This window comes from Hemitrygon akajei, chromosome 11 (assembly GCF_048418815.1).
Source record: "Hemitrygon akajei chromosome 11, sHemAka1.3, whole genome shotgun sequence".
NCBI lineage: Eukaryota > Metazoa > Chordata > Chondrichthyes > Myliobatiformes > Dasyatidae > Hemitrygon > Hemitrygon akajei.
Window position 1 is genome coordinate 47,278,080 of NC_133134.1, and position 14,764 is coordinate 47,292,843.

General features: G+C 41.6%; 1 protein-coding gene across 1 annotated transcript in view; it reads right to left on the reverse strand.

Annotated features, from left to right (window-relative positions):
• The window catches only part of LOC140735572 (uncharacterized), a 288,689-nt gene that overhangs the window by 135,036 nt on the left and 138,889 nt on the right, over window positions 1-14,764 (reverse strand). The window contains exons 24-25 of the mRNA XM_073060773.1: window positions 10,830-11,010; window positions 8,140-8,295 (exon numbers count right to left, since the gene is read on the reverse strand). Coding sequence (XP_072916874.1) covers window positions 8,140-8,295; window positions 10,830-11,010 — 337 coding nt within the window. The remainder of the gene's footprint in view (window positions 1-8,139; window positions 8,296-10,829; window positions 11,011-14,764) is intronic.

The window sequence follows — 14,764 nt, forward strand, 5'->3', positions numbered from 1 at the left end:
CCACGTTCTGGTGTAATCGTGCAAACTAAGTGAAACTTGGAAGCTGCGTAAGCATAGTGTGCGATGGCTCTCAGTTCAGTTTATGGCAGCAGCATCACTGAGCAAGCCGTGAGCTTTGATGCTCTATAGTTGCGAATAAGCCAACGTTTTTCCAGCTTTGAAACTTAAAGACCCTCCAAGATCATTAAGTGATAAAGTCTCCAGTCTAAACGAATAGTTTATGATGCTTTGCTAAGAATAACAAAGATCAAAGGGCTAGTGGCTCGGTTAATAAAATGCTGTCAAAATCCCTGACGAAGAAGGTCCGAAGTTGGTGCTGTTATTGAGGTAACTGAACAGCTGGAGCTTTGTAAAGGGGAACACTTGGCCAGTAAACATGCTCATTTCTTATTTCTATTCATCATCCTCTGCCAGATGTGTCTGTATGAAGACTGGGAGCGTACAGCTCAAGATATTCATTGTCCTTCCTCTAAAATTAATGCACTGACTCATGGTCAGTGTATGGGTTTCAAGCCAGAATCTCTGGAAGCTTTTCTCACCATGACTCAGCTTTCAGGAGAGGCAGGACACAAATGTGGAATAACAGGCATTGGAGCAGGTAAAAACAAAGATTACTCTGTTGCAAATTTTGATAGAAACATTTGATTTAAATTATAGAATACGTTATAAGTAAAAATAAGCTAACCACGGCAGGAGGCAGTTAGTAATTTTCTCTGCCGTAATTCATCGTAAAGCAATGCTATGCTTGGCCCCAATGTAATGTCCTTCTCCTCATGCTAAGAAACACAGAAAAATAACTTAAACATTGCATCTTAGCTTTGATAGCCTCACACTTTGCCTCAGTGCTAAGTTACTAAAGGCTGAGGTGAAGTTGAGGCAGTTTGCATTATTTGAGACCCACATAGGAGGAAGCAGAAGAAAAACTGGATCAGATTAAAACATGGGCAGAGGAAGAACTTAAAGTTTTTCCAGAACTCACAGCAGAAAAATCATTCAATTCAAAGGAAATAGCCTACACTCATTCAGCACCTCTTGGGGTGGTGTGACAGACCAGAAGAATTAAATGTGTTAGAAGAGCAAGATATAAAACCAGAAACCATGGGTCAGTCAGTCTAAGGGCCATGATGGGCAGCTTTTACAGACAATAACCTATTCAAAATTAAATGGAAACTGGAAAAAATAAATTAGTTAATAAATAAAACTAACATGATTCATTAAAAGTAAATTAGGTTTGACTAATTTTGTTGTGGCATTCCAAATCGTAACCACTCCCTGAGTGAACAACTTCATCTTTGGATCCCCATTAAAACTCCTACTTATCACCTTAAACCAATACCCTCTGGTTCTACACATCTCTTCCTTAGGGAAAAGTTTCTTATTATCTGCTCGATTTATGCCTCTCATAATTTGATACACTTCTGTCAAGTACATCTCCTCAGCCTCCACTGCTCCAAGGAGAAGAAACCCACCAAATCTCTCTCCACAACTGAAATATTTCATCCTAGGCAACATCATGATAGATCTCTTCTGAACCCTCTCCAGTGTAATCACATCCTTTCAATACTGTTGGGACCAGAACTACACACAATATTCCCACTGTGACCCAATTAATGCTTTAAAGTTTTATCAAGACGTCCCTTCTTCTCTGCCCTGACTAATGAGGACAAGCATCCCACGTCTTCTTCACCACCTTGTCTACTTTTGATGCATTCTTCGAGAATTTTGACATTTGAGCATTGAGATGATTGTCTTTTCAATACTACTGCGGGCCCAACCATATATGGTGCATGAACTACCCTTATTAGACCCCCAGCCCCAACATAAATAAACTCAATCTTACTGGCATTAAATTCCACCCGCCATTGGTCTGCCATTGTCAGCTAATCAAGATCATTCTGTAGTTCAAGACAAACCCCCTCTTCTATCAGTAATGCCACCACTGTTCATATCACATGCAATAAGAAGTGACAGATGGGATATAGAGCAGTGAAGTGTACGGCCATGTGTTTTGGTTGAAGGAATAAAGGCATAGACTATTATATAAATGGGGAGAAAATTCAAAGATCGGAGGCGCAAAGGGAATTGGGAGTCCTTGTGCAGGATTCCCTAAAGGTTAACTTGCAGGTTGAATTGGTGGTAAAGGTGGCAAATGCACTGTTAGCATCCATTTCAAGAGGACTAGAATATAAAAGCAAGGATGTAATGCTGAGGCTCCATAAGGCATTGGTCAGAGCGGACTTGCAGCACTGTGAGCAATTTTTGGCCCCCTATCTCAGAAAAATTGTGCCAGCATTGGAGAGGGTCCAGAGGAGGTACACGAGAATGATTCTGGGAATGAAAGGGTTAATATATGAGGAATGCTTCATGGCTCCAGACTTGTTCTCTTGAGTTCAGGAGAATGAGGAGGGATCTCATTGAAACCTATTGAATACTGAAAGGCCTAGATAGAGTGGATGTGGAGAGGATGTCTCCTATCGCGGGGTAGTCTAGGACCAAAGGGCAGAGTCTCATGATCGAGGGACGTCCACTTACAGCAGAAATGAGCAGGAATTTCTTTAGCCTGAGGGTAGTCAATCTGTGGAAGTTATTGCCACTGACACCTATGGAGGCAAAGATATTGTGTATATTTAAAGCGGAAGTTGACACATTCCTGATTAGTCAGGGTGTCAAAGGTTATGGGTAGGAGGCTGAAAAATGGGTTTGAAAGAGAAAATTAATCAGCCATGATGGAATGGTGGTGCAGACTTGATGTGTTGAATGGCCTGATTCTGCTTTTATACCTTATGGTCTTAAAATGCAGTTGATATGGTATGTAGTAGGGTATAAAACGGCAGGTGATACAAGTCTATGTAGGGTAACACTTTGCATCAAGTGATCAAAATGTATTATTTTGAAGATAATTATGAAGAAGGAAAGGTCTGGTCCTCGTGTTTAGATTTTACATTGGAGGAAGGCTAGTTTTGATGGTAACAAAGGATCTGGCAAATGTGGATTGGCACAGGTTGTTTTCTGGCAAAGGTATGCTTCATAAGTTGGATGCCTTCAAAAGTGAAATTTTGAGGGTACAGAGTTTATATAATCCTGTCAGAATACGAGGCAAGGATAACAGGTTTAGGGAGCCTTGGTTTTCAAGAGATTGAGTCCTGTTTAACAAGGAAGAGGTGTATAGCAGATACAAGCAAAATGGCAGAACGAGGTGCTTGAGTGCAAGCATGATGTTGCTCCAGAAGAAAAGGCGAAGGAGTACCCCAAAGATCTTCTACATATATATTAAGAGCAAAAGGATTCCAAGGGACAAAATTAGTCCTCTTGAAGGTCAGAGTGGTCATCTATGCATGGAGCCGAAAGAGATGTGGGAGATCTTAGAGGGGTTTTTGCACTGCATTTACGAGGGTGATGGACACAGAGTCTAAAGAAGTGAGACAAAACTGCATGAAGTCATGGACTATATACAGATTACAGAGGAGGGCCGACAAGGTGTTCCCTTGGACATTGTGTGATGTTAGTGTAGAAATTGTAGTGACCCTAGCAGAGATAGTTAAAATGTTCTTAGCCATAGGTGAGGTGCTGAGGATGGGAGGATTGCTAATGTTCTTCCATTGATCTAAGTAAAAGCTGGTAAATTACCGGCCAGTGAGCCTGACATCAGTAATAGGTAAGTTATTGGAAGGTATTCTATGGGACTGGATATGTAAGTATTTGGACTGACAGGGATTGATTAGGGATGGTCAACACGGCTTTGTAGGTGATGTCTAATCAATCATATAGAGTTTTTTGAGGAAGTTACCTGAAATATAGACGTTGTCTGCACAGACTTTAGCAAGGCCTATTACATAGTCCTACATTGTGTGTTGGTCAAGAAGGTTCAATTGCTTGGCATTCAGGATGAGGTAGCAAAATGGATTAAACATTAGCTTTGGGGGAAGACAGGGAATTATAGTAGATGGTTCCCTCTCCGATTGGAGGCCTGTGACTAGTGTGATCCTGCAGGGATCTGTGCTGGGTCCATTGTTATTTCTCAGTTATAGCTTAATGATCTGGATAATAATGTTGTAAACTGGATCAGTAAATTTGCAGATGACACCAAGATTGGGAGCATAGCAGACAGTGAGAATGGCTATCAAAGCTGGAAGCGGGATCTAGACTGGCTGGCAAAATGGGGTCAAAAATAGCAGATGGAATTTAATGCAGACAAGTGTGAGGTGATGCAGTTTGAAAGGACAAATCAGGGTAGGGCTTGCATGGTAAGCAATAGGGCACAGAGGAGCGTAGTAGCACAGAAGGATCTGGGAAAACAGATTCATAATTCCTTGAAAATGGCACCACAGGTTGATAGGGTTGAAAAGATAACTTTTGGCACATTGGCCTTCATAAATCAAAGTACTGAGTACAGGAGATGGGATGTTATGTTGAAGATGTGTAAGACACCGGTGAGGCCAAGTCTGAAGTATTGTGTTCACCTACCTACAGGAAAGATGTCAGTAAGATTGAAAAAGTACAGAGAAAATTTACAAGGTTGTTGCTAGAATTTGAAGACCCAAGTTATAGGGAAAGAATGAATAGGTTAGGACTAGAGCGTACAAAATTATGAGAGGTATAGATGAGTTAAATATAAGCAGACTTTTTCTACTGAGGTTGGATGAGACTAGAACTAGAAGTCATGGATTGAGGGTGAAAAGTGAAATATTTAAGGAGAACCTGAGGAGGAATTTCTTTTCTCTAAGGGCGATTAGAGTATGGAATGAGCTGCCAGAGGGAGTACAGGATATGGGTTTGATTTCACGAGAAGTTTGGATAAGTACATAGGCGGAACAGGTATGGAGGGTTTTGGTCCAGGTACATGTTGATGGAACTAGGCAGAATTGAATTGAATTGACTTTGTTACTTACATCCTTCACATATATATATGAGGAGTAAAAATCTTTACATTACGTCCTCATCTAAATGTGCAATTTACAGTACAGTAATTTATAATAAATAGTATGTACAACAGGACAGTCAATGTAACATTGAAATACAATTGTGTCAGCATGAATTAATCAGTCTGATGGCCTGGTGGAAGAAGTTGTCCCAGAACCTGTTGGTCCTGGCTTTTAAGCTGCTGCACCATTTCCCGGATTGGAGCAGCGGGAACAGTTTGTAGTTGGGATGACTTGGGTCCCCAATGATTCTTTGGGCCCTTTTTATACACCTGTCTTTGTAAATGACCTGACTCATGGGAAATTCACATCTACAGATACACTGGGCTGTCCACACCACTCTCTGCAGAGTCCTGCGATTGAGAGAAGTAGTTCCCATACCAGCCAGTGATGCAGCCAGTCAGGATGCTCTCAATTGTGCCCCTGTAGGAAGTTCTTAGGATTTGGGGGTCCATACCAAACTTCTTCATCCGCCTGAGGTGAAAGAGGCACTGTTGTACCTTTTTCACCACACAGCCAGTACGTATAGACCACGTGAGATCCTCGGTGATGTTTATGCTGAGGAACTTAAAGCTGTTCGTCCTCTCAACCCACAGATCCATTGATGTCAATAGGGGTTAGTCTGTCTCCATTCCTATTGTAGGCTGCCTCATTATTATTTGAGATTATGTCAATCGGTGTAGTGTCGTCAGCAAATTTAATTAGCAGATTAGAGCTGTGGATGGTGACACAGTCATGGATATACTGAGAGTAAAGGAGGGGACTTAGGACACAGCACTGAGGGGCACCCGTGTTGAGGGTCAGAGGTGTGGGAACCCACTCTTACCATGTGCCGGCAATCTGACAGGAAGTCCAGGATCCAGCTACACAAGGCGGGGTGAGGGCCAAGATCTCTGAGCTTTTTGTTGAGCCTGATGGGAATACTGGTGTTGAATGCTGAACTGTAGTCCAAGGACAGCATTATTGCATAAGCATCCCTCTTCTCCAGATGTGTAAGGACAATGTTAGAGCTGTGGCGATCGTGTCATTTGTTGATCGGTGTGTCACTAGGTGAATTGTAGGGGGTCCAGTGTGTGTGGCAGTATGCTGCAGATGTAGTCCTTGACCAGCCTCTCAAAACACTTCCTTATTATTGAGGTGAGTGCAATAGAACGCCAGTCATTCAGACCTATTACCTTGGTCTTCTTAGGTACAGGAACAATGGTGGATGTTTTGAAGCAGGAGGGCACTCTACACTGGGAGAGCGAGAGATTAAAAATGTCTGTAAACACACCTGCCAGTTGTGCTACGTACTCTCTGAGTAACAGTTTGGCATGGATTAGATGGGTCAAAGGGCCTGTTTCTGTACAGCAGTGCTCTATGACTCTATGAATAGACTATTTGATGTAATAGACAAAAATGTAATAATTCTGTCAACAAAGCCCAATAGATTAAGAGCACAGTGCCCATGTCACAACAAAATTGACTAATGGACAGAAAGCAGAAAGTAGAGACTTAAAGCTGTCTATCCAGATTATAGAAGTATAAAATATTGGCTATAGGATCAAAGGCTTGATGGGACATAATGATTAAGTTTGCAATGTTCTCAAAACTAGGTCATAAAAACCATTTCAGGAACACACATTAAGTCAAATGAAATGAGCAGAAATGCAGCAGCTGTCACGCAGAGAAACGTGAATAGTTAATTTTCTCTGGAAGAATAAGGATATGCAATTTAAAATAAGTGGTATGAGTTTAAACCACACTTAGAAAGGGAGAGATCAAGTAAACATGTTGTGACAGAATCATGCGTGATGTGAAGATCATTAGAAAGAAAATGCCTCTAAAATAGACACAGGGAGAAAAACAGCAAGCAAGTTGTGGTAAATCATCTTTTGAAACTGATTAAGGTTCACGGGAACCAAAATTTAAGTTGTTGCAGAGAAAAACTACCAAAACAGAAATGGTGAAGAAAGACTCCAACCAGGTGGAGAATATCAACAGATTGATTTTGTCCTCCTTAGAACACAAAATGTTGAAGGGAGGTTTTATTTCAAAATTATGGTCCTGATAGAGTAAATAAAGAGAAAGATTTAGGAACAAATATAGCTTTGATGGAGTGAAACCATAGTTTGGAGTAATTTTACACTACTTTAGAAAAATTCCACTAGGCATCTGAGTGAATTATAGCATCAGATGTCCATCAAACCGTATCATTCCTCCAATCTCAGGATGAGGATTCTGATCTAGACTCCCAACCACTATGGCAACATTCCCCTGATGGCCTCACATCCTGAAGGAAAATGGAACCCTCCTGGTCCAGTGTCCCTAATGAGTCCTTGCAGACTAAGAATATGGGTTGCTAGTTCAATGGTATGCAAGAGCTAGCCCCTTGAGTGTCACCAAGACCTGCCGTGATGAGGATATGATTGAAGCTGTTATCAGTGTGCTACAGAACAACCTTAGCACAAGACAGCTTCCGAGTCAAATTGATCAGCCCTTCACTCAATTGGTGGTTCTTTATTCATATTAGTTTACCTTATGTGTCAGTAGTCTGCCTGAGAGAATCTTGCACTTGAAACACAGCATCATCAGAAATACATCCAATGACCAGTGGGTTTATCAGCAAAATTCACACATTTAAGTTAATTGGCAGTACACTGAGGGTAGTAGATTCAACAGCAACTTTAAGAGGGGGATTAGATGAATATTGTAGCACTGGGAGAAAGAGGAGGAGGCATGGTCTAACTGGATACTTCTTCAAAAGGGTCAGCACAGAAATAGCTTCCACCTATGCCATCTTGTTCTGATAGTAGCTCATCTTTAGCCCTGGTTCAAGCTTTGGCATTTTGCTAGGCAAACCTTAAAATAAAATATTGTTATTACAAACTATCAATCCCTTCTTCAATAACAAGATTATACCTTGCACCCACACACAGAGCAGTCTCCAAGAATGAGATTATAACGGCAGTGGTAAAATGGGGTAAAGTTGACATTATACTGTAGAACAAGTCCTAACAAAGTATCTGAAATATAACGCAAGGACAAAGTATCAATGCACTCATCATGAAACTGAGTTCTATTGTGGATCTGAACTGTTCAGGATGGGCAATGATGGCAAAGAATAGATCCAGGTAAAGATCACTCATTTACCAAAATGAGCAATATAGTCCAAACTGCTTTTAATGTTCACCTTGCAAAATATGCCTCTTCACATCACCATAGACACTTGTTGGCTTACCAAATAGCCCATATCTTGCTCGTAGTGTTGAAGACAGAGTGTTTCCCCTTTGCTGCAAGAAACCAATTACTTGGCACGCCAGAATGCGCGGAAGGTAGGTGTCAGCTTCTATTGAGTACTGCTTTTGTCTCTCGTCAAGTTTTTGCTCCAAATGAACTGCACAAAGATGAAAGAAAAGTCAAAATGCTGTTTTCTTTCCATGTACAGAAGTGTCACAGTTTGAGCTGCGTTCCAACTGAATATCAAAACTCAAGCTGTATTTGTTCCAACTAAGACACTTTACATTGAAATATTGGCAGTTTCTTTTTCCACGTATTATGCTTGACCTGCTGAGTGTTTCTAGCATTCTGTTATTACTTCAGATATCTAGCATCTGCAATTTTTTTGATTTTGTAGTTATTTAGGTTGTGGGGCCCAAGAAGTTACCAGTGTCCTTTAACAAGGACACAGATGGTCTCAGCTGGAAGTGGCATGGAGCCAGGAATGACTGATTCAGCTAATGCTGGTCATAGCCTCCCTCCACAAAGCCAGACTGGATGACCAAAGAAGAACAAATTTTCTTTTTTTCTCTGCCAACGAATGGGATGTTAACTCTTTTGTCACATTCCAACCTCCAGTCCACCCCAATTCCACTGTAGCTTTAAAATCTAAGAACTACTTTCCAACTTGTAAACTGAGGTGAGGGTAAGGGATGGATAATAGTAAGTGAGGAACACCCAACCATACAGCACTACCCTTGGTTGAAGGTGACTTAGAGCCTCCACCAAAAAGTAGCAGCTGCTGTATCCGCAGATTGAAGTCTGTGAACTATAATTGCCAGCTCACAGACACTTCAATCTTTACAAAGGCCCGTCTGGAATGATTTCTTTCTAAGGAAAAAAATCATAGGAGGATCTTTATGAATACAAGGACCCTATTCTATATTGGAGGGTGGGGTATAGTCACTTTCGTTCACATGTCAGGTGGCATGCTAGCATAGTGGTTAGCACAACGCTTTACAGTACCAGTGACCCAGGTTCAGTTCCTGCTGCTGCCTGTACGGAGATTGTACATTCTCTGCGTGACCATGTGGGTTTCCTCTGGGTGCTCTGGCTTCCTCCCACAGTCCAAAGATGTACCAAGTGGTAGGTTAATTGTTCATTTATGAATCGTCCAATGATTAGGCTAGGGTTAAATTGGGGATTGCTGGGCCGTGAGGCTCGAAGGGCCAGAAGGGAGGATTATTTTTAGATAGATTGATAGATATCATTCATTAATTTCAGCATGATCAACTCTGCCTCTTGTTACGCCAATTACATAATAACAAGCTCTTTTGACCCAATTTCTTCTGCTAAATAATTCAAAATGGTCATGCATGTTGATCAGGTGGGGAAATTCAAAGGATAAATACGATCAGTCAGAGTGATTGACACCAGAGAGTGCTTGGCCCAATTTCCCAACAAGTAGAAACTCCACAAATTACGGACGAAAACTTCAAAATGCAGAATTCAGCTTTTTCTACAGATGTAATTGGGTTTGATGATTAGGAATTGATGTGGGGATCAGCAGAACAGTAATCACATAGAACATAGAAGCGTACAGCACATGAACACGATGTTGTGCCAAACCAGCTAAAAAGCAAACCAAAACCACCCAAACACTAATCCCTCCTACCTACAAATACGTAGATATCCCTCTATTTCCGTTACATCCACGTGCCTATCCAAACATCTTTGAAGAGCCTTTAATGTATTTGCTTCTACCACCATACCAGGCAGCGCATTCCAGGCATCCACCACTCTGAGTAAAATACTTACCCCACACATCCCCCTTGAACCCACCCCTCTCACCTTCCATGCATGCCCTCTGGCATTAGACATTTCAACCCTGGGAAACAGACACACTCTGTCCACTCTATCTATGTCTCTCAAAGTCTTGTAAACCTCTATCAGGTTTCCCCTCAGCCTCCGGTGCTCCAAAGAAAGAAACCCAAGTTTATCCAGCCTCTCATGATAGCACAAGCCCTTTAAACCAGACCAGACAGCATCCTGGTGAAGCTCTCCTGCACCTTCTCCAGAGCCTCAACATCCTTCCTATAGTGGGGGCGACCAGAACTGTACACAATACTCCAGATGTGGCCTAACCAGAGTTTTATAACGTTCGACCATAACCTCCTGACTTCTGAACTCAATGTCGCAAATAATAAAAGCAAGCTTTTCATAAGCTTTCTTAACCACCTTATTGACCTGTGTAGCCACCTTCAAGGAACTAGAACTTGGATCCCAAGATCTCTCTGCTCAGCAACATTGTAAAGGACCTTGCCTTTAACAATGTATTGTCTCAACAGCTTCTGCGTAAGTTGGGAAAGATGAAACAGATCCCTTCCACTGATTGGACATTGGAAGGCTGAATAGAAACATTATTGTTTTCATAAATGAGTAATAATTTCATAAACCTAAATTTGTAATTTAAATTTGCATGCTTCTGAAACCACTTGTCACATAATACTTATCAACTTAATCTGCTGCTTTGATTGATGATCTCAAATGGGTCTATCTAGAAATTCCTTAAAAAGTCATACAAAACATTATTTTTGTGACTTTCATTTCATTGCACAAGTTGTAAAACTGATTTTTAGTAACTATGTTTCAATGTATTTGGCTAGGCCGTGGAATGCAAATAAGCAATAGATTTTCTCCAATTGTACTGACCTGACACAGTAGCTGTCTCTTTCATTACATTGTTAAGTGATAAAATAATTGCTATTTTCTGCTGAGGGACTCTGGTTATGTTGCCAGACAGTATTATAGGACTCCCATGCTTTGTGAACTTGACTTCCAACTGGGAAAAAAACATCTGCTCTCCATCAAGATTTTGCAAGTTGGTCCATCCCTAGAACAAAATCAGACAAGTCATCAAAAGACTGGAATATTGAAACAATGAACAAGGAATTCAGAAGCCCAGGAGGTACATCTTAAAATAGCATTACAGCTCTATTCCGAGCTGCCCCCAATTCACCACAATGTGCCCAAATGGAACGTATTATAACCCAGAAGAATGAGCAAGTCAGTGATGTTGGGGCACTTTCTTGAACTGCAGCTGGTATTTTGGTGGCGGTATTCTCACAGGCCTATCGACCAACGAATAATGATTGATGATATATTTCCAAGTTAGTGCAGTAGAAATCCTTGAAGGGAGCTTACAAGCAGCAGCATTCACATGAATTAACAGCTTTGTACTTACTGGTGGAGATCTTGTGTTTGGGAGGTGCTCTCAGTAACTGCCATTCATTCTCAAAATGACACACAGGTTAGGCACAGAGAGACCATGTAGTTGATAGGGTGCCAATCAAGAGGGCAGTTTTTTCCTGGAAAGTGTTGATCTTCTCAATCGTTGAAGCTACCGAGGAGTATTCCCCCACGCTCCCGAATCAGGCCTGACAGCAGAAAGGCTTGGTAGAGTCAGAAGATGAATCACCTACCACAGCCTCTGACTGTTCTTGCAGCCATGGTTTTAATGTGGCAGATTCCTAGTCAGGGGTGATCCCAGGATGTGGAAGAGGAAGGGCTTGGTGATGGTAATGCTAGTGAAGGAAAAGGACTATTTCCTTCCAACCTCAAAGACTTATGAATTGGTGGGTTAGTAAGTCCATAGTTATAGGAACAGAATTAGGCCATTTCGCCCATCGAGTCTGCCTCGCCATTTCATCATGGCTGATCCATTTCCCTCTCAACCCTGACCTCCTGTCTTCTCCCCGTATCCCTTCATGGCCTGACTAATCAAGAATCTATCAACCATTACCTTAAATACACACAATGACTTGACCTCCACAGCTGTCTGTGGGAAAGAATTCCACAGATTCCTACTCCCTGGCTAAAGACATTCTTCCTCATCTCTGTTCTAAATGGATGTCTCTCTATTCTGAGGTTGTGTCTTCTGGTCTTGGACTCCCCCACCATAGGAAACATTCAATCCACCTCCAGTCTATCGAGACCTTTCAAAATATAAAAGGTTTCAATGAGGTCACCCCTCATTCTTCTGAATTCCACTGAGTGCAGGCCTGGAGCCATCAAACCTCATATTATAAGCCGCTATAAATTGCCCTTGGTGTGTAGGTGACTGAGAGGATCCGAGGGAATTGATAGAAATGCAGGGAGTAATTAGTGTGCATCTTGATGTACAGCACAGAATTGCTGGGAAGAAATAGCTGATCGAGTGCTATATGATTCAATGACACCTATCAGTCTACACTTCTAAAACTAACGATTGCTGCAAACCATTGAGATGGATGGAAATATTTCAAGAAGTCAAGAAATCAATGGTTTTGGTAGTCACACTAACCTTGAAATGGGGTTGGAAGTGATAATACCTACTAGGAGGTCCTCCAGCCAACGGGGAACCATGAGAGCCAAGGGCACAAATAATGTACCAGAGATAGAGGGTAGTCAGGAAAGTAATTGCACGCACTTATGTCTGGTAATAGCTTCACCCACATACTCCATTAATTCCTCTCTTCCAATACAAGCATGGCAATGCTGATATACCTTTGTTTTAACACTCATTTCACATCCTAAACACATAAGGTGATTCAATTTTTATACATGTGCAGCTATTCAACTATAGGGGGCTGGAGATCTGAAGTGGACCTAGCCTTTGATATGTCATCTAGAAGAAAGGTCAGTGCTAATCATAGCCCCAGTTACCTCGAGACAATACATCACCCCCAACTCTATGCACAAGACTGCTGTACAGGACCGAAAGAAGCTGCAGAGGATCATAAATTTAGTTGGCACCATCTTGGGTATTAGTGTACAAAGCACCCAGGACATCTTCAAGGAGCGGTGTCTCAGAAAGGCAACGTCCATTATTAAGGACCTCAAACACCCAAGGCATGCCCTTTTCTCACTGTTACCATCAGGTAGGAGGTACAGAAGCCTAAGGGCATAAACTCAGCAATTCAGGAACAGCTTCTTCCCCTCTGCCATCCGATTCCTAAATGGCCATTGAACCCATGAACACTACCTCACATTTTTAATAGATAATATTTCCGTTTTAAATGGGTTTTAATCTATTCAATATACATTTACTGTAATTGATTTACTTATTTATTTATTTTCTTCTATAGTATGTATTGCATTGAACTGCTGCTGCTAAGTTAACAAATTTCATGACACATGCCGGTGATAATAAATCTGATTCTCATTCTGATTCTTACCTTATGGATAAGTCTTTTATGCGGCACCTTATCAAATGCCTCTGGAAATCCAAGTAAATAATGTCCATCTGTTCCCCTCTATCCACTACACTCATTATATCCTCAAAGAACTCCAGTAAGTTTGTCAGACATGACCTGCCTTTGCTGAATCCATGCTGCGTCTGCCTTATGGATCCATTTCTTTCCAGATGCCTCGCTATTTCTTCTTTAATGATAGCTTCAAGCATTTTCTCAACTACAGATGTTAAACTAACTGGCCTATAGTACATGCTTTTTCAAACAGTGGCATGACATTTGCCATCTTCCAATCTGCTGGGACCTGCCCAGAGTCCAGAGAATTTTGGTAAACCTCGACTATATTTTCTGCCATTTCTTTCAGTACCTTGGGATGCATTACATCAGGACCAGGGACTTATCTATCTCAGGCCCACAAGTTTGCTCAACATTCCCTTACATTCATGTGCTTATCTAAATGTCTCCTAAAATCCCTATCACCACCCCAGGCAGCACATTCCAGGCAACCTTGTAAAAAAATTTGCCCCTCACGTCTCCTTTCAACTTACTCCTCTCATATCTGTGTCTCTCATAATCTTATAAACCTCTGTCAGATCTCCCCTCAACCTCTGCTGCTCTGGAGAAAACAACCCAAGTTTGTCCAACCTCTTGTTACAGTACATGTCCTCTGATCCAGGCAGCATCCTGAAAAACCTCTTCTTCGTCCTCTCCAAAGCCTTGACATTCTTCTGATAATGGGATGACCAGAACTGTTTGCAATACTCCAGATGCAGCCACACTAGAGTTTTAGAAAGCTGCAACAGAACTTCCTGACTTTTGAAATCAATGTCTCAGCTAAAGGCAGGCATGCCAGATGCCTTTTAACCAGCCTATCAACCTGTGTAGCTACCTTCTGTGATCTAAGAATTCAGGCCTTAAAATCTCTCTGCTCATCAACTGCTTTAAGGGTCTTGCCCTTAACAGCGTACTGTCTCTTTATAATTGACCTATCAAGGCGCAGCACTTCGTATTGGCCGGGCAAAAACCCCATCTGCCATTTCTCCGCCCATAGCTGCAACTGATCTTTATTTATTTATTTATTGAGGTACAGCACGGAATAGGCTGTTCTGCCCATTCAGGCCATGCTGTCCAGCATGGTTTAATCCTAGTCTAACGGCAGGACAATTTACAATGACCTATTAACCTACAACCAGCATGCCTTTGGACTGTGGGAGGAAATCAGAGCAGCTGGAGAAAACCCACAATGCAAGAATGTATAAACTTCTTACGGGCAGCGGCGGGAATTGAACCCGGGTTCCCTGGACTAAAAACCGCTGTTCTAACCACTATGCTATCGTGTCGCCCTAATTGCACTGTATTCCTTACCAATCTTTGTATCATCTGCAAATTTAATAACCTACCATTTATATAATCTAC